We start from the raw sequence: 8,465 nt of genomic DNA, 5'->3' as shown, positions 1-8,465 counted from the left end.
ATATCTCAAAAAAAAATCATGTACAGACTTTTTTCAAAGTTTTTATGCGTGTGGGAGCACCAGAGACCCACAACTACACCCCAAATCCCAGGAAAAGTGTTGTTTTCATAATCTGTCCCCTTTATCAAAGCTTAAGTCTTGTTAATAAAGGTTCCCTTTTCAACAGTGCACCATCAAGATCCCCCCTTCATTCCGTAAAGACAATACTAAAAAGCAATTCTACTATCATACTATAATTGAACACTTTAAAATGTAGAGACTCAGGCTCATTACGTTCAATGTAACGAAAAGACGTTGAGGCTGAGACGTAAAACCCCTTTTTTATACTTTACTACACAAACCTGCACAGCTCGTGGCAGATGCATTCTTGTCGGGTGACAGTTCTAACCGGCAGAACCCTGTAATAAAATCACACCTCGTGATTTATTAACCCACATCAAGAACTCAATCAGGGCTAAATTAAAAGGCGGTTGCGGGGGGATATCCAAACTATACCTTCACGCATCTGCACTTTCAAAATGAAAAGCGTAAGTGTTACCGTTTCCCCGAGAACTGACAGCAGAGCGCACGGAAATCCCAGAGCATCCTTTGATGGTTATATTAGCCCGAGACCCTCGTGGAGAAACCCCCCCTCCGTACCCTCCTTGTCCTAGAGAGACCTCTTCTTCTTCTTCTTCTTCTTCTTCTTCTTCTTCGTCTTTGCATAAATCCATCAGCCTCAACATCCTGACAGGCTGGGGTTTTGAGGCGCTGACCTTTCGGTGCAGTCGAGATGGAGAATGGAACCATGGGGGGCTGGGGGGTTGGGGGGCTTATTGGATCCAGCTGGAGGAGGGTGAGGGGGGGGGGGGGGGGGGGGGGAGCGAGTGGCAGTTTGCTGCTTTATTTAATCTGGATAGGCTCAGAAAGCAGTGGGGCCGAGGGATGTGGGGATGGTGAAGGGGGGGGGGGGGGGGGGGGGGATGGGGGGGGGGGAGAGCCTAGTTGCTGACCTCGTTGCACGGGGGGGGTCAGTATGTGTTCCGCGCTATCATAACTCTTGTTCATGGGCAGCTCTTGTGCTATATACAGTTGTCCTGTAAAACGGCCCTTTGAAGTTTGGAGATGGGAGACGCAGCCCAGTTGTTTTTTTTTTTTTTACCGGGGGCTCCTAATGTGCGCTGGTGCACGGCTTGTTCTTGTAGCACACACACACTTGTATGGTTTTATTTATTTCGGGGGCGGCCTGGTTTGACATTGTTCTCCATCGGTTCGTGTCCATCTCCGTCTCTGTCTCGGTCTCTCTCTCTCTTTCTCTCTCTCTCTCTGTCTCTCTCTCTTCGGTCTCTTTACGAGGCTCTTTCTATCTTGTCTGTTCTTTATCACACACTGACACACACACACACACACACACACACACACACATACACACACACACACACACACACACACACACACACACAAGCATGCATGAGCACATCACAAACACACATACACACACACACATTTACACGCACACATACACACCTTTCGTAATCCTCCAGTAATCCTTTAGTAATTAAGTTGGACGTGTTTCAGGACTCAGAAGAAGGAGTTTCCTTGAGTGTTCCAGAATGTTCTAGACGGCGGAGGGAAGGAGTGTTCTAGAACGCTCTAGACTACAGAGTCGAAGAAGCAAACACGAGAGAGACATGAAGTCATAAATATTTGTCCAAACGTTTTTTTCTTCAGAGGAGCGGGATTGTCCGTTGCTCAATGCTAATTCCCCTAAAGAGACAGGATGGGATTTGTTGAACTGATGTCACGTCCCCCTGTGATCTCGGAGATGAACGTCAGCAAACAGTGATGATTCAGCGGACGATGAATCTCTCCTAAGAAAACATTTGCAGCGGCGGATGACCATACTCGTATTGCTAATGATGTACAATGGACTGTGATCAAAAGCACATGGTCTGTGGAAATACGCGACAATAAAAGATGGTGTTTCGGGGGCGGGGGGGGGGGGGGGCCTTGATCGACCTGCCTCCGATCCACTTATTAGTCTGCCTTGCACAAAGAAGAAAAATAGATCCAAATTGTGCATAGAGAAATGTTTGTGACCCCGATATCTTCCCCCCCTCCAACAAACATGAACATGGACCCCACAAGGACGGTTCCCTCCAAATAGGGTCCCCAGAAACATTTTGTCCCCACAAATCCGGACCCGAAAATACAGTCCCCGCAAATATGGACCCCACAATTACTTTCCCTACAAATCCCGGCCACATAAATATACTCTCCAGAAGCCAGACCCCATAAATACAGTCTCCACAAATCCATACCCAATAAATACAGTCTCCACAAATCCAGGCCCCATCAATGCAGTCCCCACAAATCCAGACCCCATAAATACTGTCCCCACAAATCCAGACCCAGGAATGCAGTCCCAACAAATCCAGACCCAATCAATACTGTCCCCACAAATCCAGACCCCATCAATACAGTCCCCATAAATCTAGACCCCAAAAACACTGTCCCAACAAATCCAGACCCCATAAACACTGTCCCAACAAATCCAGACCCATGAATGCAGTCTCCGCAAATCCAGAACCCATCAATACAGTCCGCACAAATACAGCCCAATGAACGCAATCCCCACAACCCGGACCCCATAAATACTGTCCCCACAATCAAGACCCCATCAATGCAGTCCACATAAATCCAGAACCATGAAAGCAGTGCCCACACCGCTCTTCTGACCAACTTGCTATTGCCTTCTTTCCTAGGAAGTGTGCAGAGAGCTCTGGTGCCTTAGCAAGAGCAACCGCTGTGTCACCAACAGTATCCCCGCTGCCGAGGGGACCCTCTGCCAGACCGGCAGCATCGAGAAGGGGGTGAGCGACCTTTTGACCTTTTTCTTTTAATACTTCCATACAGTACCCAAAACAAATAACAAACGACCGAAATTAACGAACGAACCGCGTTGACCGAATGACCCTCATTCGGGCGGCGCGTTTTTGATTTGCCCCGTCTCCACAAAGCTGGAATTGGGTACTATTCCCAGTGTCTACTCACGCATGCTTTCACATAAGAATACGCTAACACACACACACACACATATATACACACACACTCACACACACAAGCATATACATGGGTGCCAAGCTTTATGTCATCGGTCAACTGTCCACGGTACCCAGCCAGGTTACGAGAGAGAGAGAGAGAGAGAGGGAGAGAGAGAGAGAGAGAGAGAGAGAGAGAGGCAGATTTAACATGGATTACGGCGGCCATTGTGGGTGGATGGTCCGGGGTCTCAAAGGGAAGAATGGCAGCGTGTCACAAGCTGTCACCCATCATTACCGTTAGGTCAGCGGAGCCTTTCAGGACCTGGGGCCCACCGAGGGGGGGGTGGGGGGTCTGTGCTGTGCAGGAGGCCCCAGGTTGAGCCCGGGGGCTTTGAAGTAGCTTTGGGGGCAGCGATGGGAGAGCCGCTGGTGTACCCCGTCTGCCCCCGCCCGTTTCAAAGGAACGCGGATGCTGAGCCGAGATGTAATGGAAAGAGATGGAGAGAGGCCAATAGGAGGGAGGGAGAGGACCGGCCAATAGGAGGGAGGGAGAGAGGGGCCTGGCCAATAGGAGGGAGGGAGAGGACCGGCAAATAGGAGGGAGGGAGAGAGGGGCCTGGCCAATAGGAGGGAGGGAGAGAGGGGCCTGGCCAATAGGAGGGAGGGAGAGAGGGGCCTGGCCAATAGGAGGGAGGGAGAGAGGGGCCTGGCCAATAGGAGGGAGGGAGAGGACCGGCAAATAGGAGGGAGGGAGAGAGGGGCCTGGCCAATAGGAGGGAGGGAGAGAGGGGCCTGGCCAATAGAAGGGAGGGAGAGAGGGGCCTGGCCAATAGGAGGGAGGGAGAGAGGGGCCTGGCCAATAGGAGGGAGGGAGAGAGGGGCCTGGCCAATAGAAGGGAGGTAGAGAGGGGCCCGGCCAATTGGAGGGAGGGAAACAGGGGCCGGGCCAATTGGTGGGAGAGAGTGCGGGACCTGGCCAATAGGTGGGAGGGAGAGAGAGGACCAGCCAATAGGAGAGAGGGAGAGAGGAGCTCGGCCAATAGGAGCGAGTGATAGAGAGGTCAAGCTAACAGGAGGAATGAGCTGCCCGGCTAATGGGAGAGAGAGGGAGGCCCAGTCAACAGTAGCGAGTGAGAGAGGGGGGGGGGAGAGAGGGAGTGGTGAAGCGGTGAAGGGGGAGGTGATTGAGAGACAGGGAGGGTGGAGAGGGATGTGGGCGATACAGTGTCTGTGGTTGGTCCATAAGAATCCTGGGTGTTGGACCAGACTGAGGCTAGGGGGAGTCAGAGACTGTACCTCCACTGTTATCTTACTGTGAGTGTCTGTTGGAGCTCACCTCTCGCATGGTCATCAAACTGTTTATAGGGTGTTGAAAAAACATAAAACAGGTGTACATTCCCCCACACACATTTATGCACGCACACACAAACACACACACATACAAGCATGCACACGCGCACACACACACACACACACACACACACACACACACACACACACAAACACACACATACAGCCATGCACGCACACACACACATACAAACAAACACACACACATAAACATACAAGCATGCACACACATACACAAACATATGCAAGCATGCACACACACACACACACACACACACACATACACAAACCCACACAAACACATAAAAAACACACACACACACACATACAGATACACAAACACACACACATACATATACAAGCATGCACACACACATACATATACAAGCATGCACACACACACACACACACACACACACACACACACACACACACACACACACACACACACACACACACACACACACACACACACACACACCACACACACACACACACCACACACACACACACACCCGCCCACCGAACATCTTCTTGCTTCCAAACACGTGACAGAAAACGCACGGCTCGGGATCTCTCCGGCCAGACGAATGGTAACCCGGCCGCCCTCTCTCCCCATGTCCCCCGAGCAGTGGTGCTTCCAGGGGGAGTGTGTGGGGTTCGGCACCTGGCCCCAGAGCGTGGACGGAGGCTGGGGCCCCTGGTCCACGTGGGGGGAGTGCAGTCGGACCTGTGGTGGGGGCGTATCGTCCTCCATGAGGCACTGTGACAGCCCAGCGTAAGTAGGCAAAGTAAGCCACAGCCAGCTTAACACATCCAGTCCGTCGTACGCCCTGGCCTCCGTCAAGTGTTTGTTAAAAAAAAGTGGTGTGGTGTGTGTTATAGTGCGTGTGCACGTGTGTGTGTGCACATTTGCGTGAGTGTGCCTGCATGTGTACGTGAGTGTGTGTTTGGGAGTGTGTGTGAATGGATAAATGAGTTTTATAGCAAATGTGGTGTGGTGTGCGTCAGTGTGCGTGTGTGTGTGTGTGTGTGTGTTTTGTGTGTGTATGTGTATGTCAGTGAGTGTGCATGTCTGTGTTTGTGTGTGTGTGTGTGTTTGTGTGTGTAACTAGATGAATGATGACCCATATCCTTCTGATAGGGACCACTGACTAATGTTTGCATATCACTGCACATCAAGAGAGAGAACCCACCAACAAGTCCAGCCTATTTTCCGAGATCTGCACTTGCATCTTTCATCACCATTGGATGGATTTAGTGAAAAGAGGAGAATGGTGGCGCACATGTTAGACCAAACAGAAGGAGGAACCGAGAGATCCGGCAGAGGTTGTGCTCTAATGTAGTGCACCTGTGGAAGGTACTGTGTTACCGAAGTACAACTCCTTTGTTTACACGTCGCAATGCTCTCTTGTGTTTCTTAGCCCCTCTGGAGGAGGAAAGTATTGTCTTGGAGAGAGAAAGCGCTACAGATCCTGTAACACAGACGTAAGTATACATAATGACCTCCTCCTCGCTTCACTTCGCCTCGCCCCTTCCCTTCTCCTCTCCCCCCTCTCTTCTCTTCTCCTCTTCTCTGTCCTGCTCTCCTCATCATCGTCATCTTTTCTCCTCTCCTTTCCTCCTCTCCTCATCTCTCCTCTCCTCTTTCCTCCTCTCCCTTGTCTATCTCTTCTTCTGTGCTGTCATCTCAGTATTGTGTATAAAACTCTCAAGAGAAGAAGGCGCTTGTCTTGCCGTAGCGAAATGCTGGGCTCTGGTATGCCCCGATTGTTGCAGCGTGGAACAGATGCAGAGTGCGTCCACCCAGACACACTGACCTTAGATGGATTTGGCCTGTCACTGAAGCCCTGGCTATCCTTCTCACTCCTCTCTGGCTCCGTGTTCAGGCAACTTTGTCTGCCCTGCGGTGGATTTAGATTGCGTTTTAGTTTCGTGTTTATAATCTTTTTGTTGACAGCAAAAAAAAAAAATGGCCCTAGGACACGGTTTGTCTCTGCCTGGGTTTTATTAGTCGAGAAAGTAAATGAAAACGATTTCAAGTAATTATGCATGCTCGTGATATAGTTTGATGCCCAAAAGTTATTTATTCTTCATAATTTGACGGATGTCATTTGTGTCGAAGCCTGGAAGGCTTTTCCATGTGTACTTTATAAAGACAATGTGATTTAAATCTCTTAACAGGGAGGGGGGTGAATTTGCGTAAAACAAATATTTTTGCAGTTTCTGCCTTTTTCACAATCATCCAATAAAGTATGTGCGGTGAAAACGGTGCCAGCGAGTGAGCCAGTGGGCACAAGAGACAATAAACACCTATTTTCCTTCCTTCTGTTTCCAACCCAATAATTAGACCTCTCAGGTATAAGTTCTCTAAAGGTCTTCCTCCTCAATCCAGGGGATTCTTTGGTTTACCTTATAAGGTTCCCTGAATTGACCAAAGGATGGTTATTCTGCAGCGCAGTGGTAACCACACTGTAAGCAATTTAAAGTTAGAATGTAAACTAACGAAAGATTCTGGCTTCTTTGGGCCAATACGTCTCAGTGTTGTCAGCACCATGTCGTAATCCTGCCTAAATAAGTTACCTGAGAGACTTATTAGATCATATATCTTCAAATAGACTCATCGTCATTTTAGTGGTTTCACTTTCTTGGCTTTTCTGCCCTCCCTTCCTTCCATCCTTTCCTTCCTTTCCTCCTCCGTCTTTCCTTCCCCACTCCTCTCCATCATACTCCAACCGGGTCAATCGGGGCACTCAGGGTTGCGTTGGGTTTGGGCCCGTAAGAAGACTTAGGCCCAATCTCAATACTTCCCCTTACCCCTTATCTTCCCCCTTACCCTTGAAGTTGCGCGTTCATGTGAGAGCTAGTGGTGTCTCAATACCCAATTTGATCAAGATTAAGGGATAAGATTGAGTGCTATGTACCCCTTATTTTTAAGATGATTTGAGAGCTCACTTGCTCCTCCAAGGGCTATCCCAGAGCACATAGCGAAACCGGGAATTTTAAAAAAAACATGGCTGCTTGAAGCGAGGAATATTTTACAGCTATCTACACAACTTTTTATATGTTTAAAATGACTCGGTTTGATCTGAAATGTGCTACACGAACGATGCATAGTATTGTAGGTCTTAACTGAAGCTTTCAAACGGTAGTTTTAGGATACAATTAGCGCGTATACCACCGGCACTCCATTGGCTTATATGGTAGCTTGCCAGCTAGATGCTACAGGCCTGCAGCGGATTCGAATTGTATCCGAATCCGTTCGGTTCGTTTATCACAGTTCGGAGCATTCTGGAGATCCGCGGATTTCGGTTTCATGAAGGCATTGCCTTATGTAGCGTATTTTGCCTACTGTAGCCTACGTCCGATACAAGGGTGTTTAGGACCCAGCGGAATGCATTCTCTCCAGTGCTGCCCGAGCCAATGAGACTTTTCCCGCCCCTCCCTTCAGCCTGTCAGCGTTCAAAACAAACTGGGCTTTAAACTTCGTTGCGCTCGTCGCCAGAGTTCTAAGCCTCGTCGGCCGTTAACCCTTACATGTTACACTCAGTGCACCATGTTTTCAAATGCATTTAGGGGAACATTTATTGCACAAAAAAGCCTTGCAAGTTGTCTGATTGCAGTCAATTAACACATTGCAAATAGACTGTGGGTCTCATTCATTTTTGTGTTTCTCCCCCAAACCCTCCGTCAAAAAAAAGTCTGCCTTTTTACTATCACGGACATGATCCTAATCCGAACCGTATCCGAAACCGAGGCCCAAAACGGTTATCTGAACCGAACCGTGGACACACTGATCCGTTTCACCACTATGCTACACACACCCTCAACTCTTCAACGATGGCGGCAGCATCTAAGATATATATATATATCGCTCTTCTTCTCTGGCTTTTATTGGCGTTTCGGCGCTCTGGTGACGGGGCAGCCAGCTGGCGACGATGAATGATGACGTACCCGAAACCGAGTGGCGTCTCATTTCATAGGGGAAAGATCTCAGCCCTTGGCCCTTACACTTGCAAGTGCTAGGGTTAAGACAAAGACAAAGACAAAGCAAAAGGGGCAAGGGGAAGAATCGAGATTCGGCCTTAGATA

At 49.2% G+C, this 8,465-nt stretch overlaps 1 protein-coding gene across 1 annotated transcript in view; it reads left to right on the top strand.

The window, feature by feature from the left end:
- The window catches only part of adamts6 (ADAM metallopeptidase with thrombospondin type 1 motif, 6), a 38,619-nt gene that overhangs the window by 6,949 nt on the left and 23,205 nt on the right, over positions 1-8,465 (top strand). The window contains exons 8-11 of the mRNA XM_060039085.1: positions 1,753-1,810; positions 2,745-2,852; positions 5,006-5,151; positions 5,798-5,861. Of these exons, the coding sequence (XP_059895068.1) occupies positions 1,753-1,810; positions 2,745-2,852; positions 5,006-5,151; positions 5,798-5,861 (376 nt within the window). The remainder of the gene's footprint in view (positions 1-1,752; positions 1,811-2,744; positions 2,853-5,005; positions 5,152-5,797; positions 5,862-8,465) is intronic.

Source organism: Gadus macrocephalus, chromosome 19 (genome assembly GCF_031168955.1).
Source record: "Gadus macrocephalus chromosome 19, ASM3116895v1".
In the NCBI taxonomy this organism is placed as follows: domain Eukaryota; kingdom Metazoa; phylum Chordata; class Actinopteri; order Gadiformes; family Gadidae; genus Gadus; species Gadus macrocephalus.
Note: the sequence above shows the minus strand (reverse complement) of the source record. Positions and strands in the feature narration are given on the sequence as shown.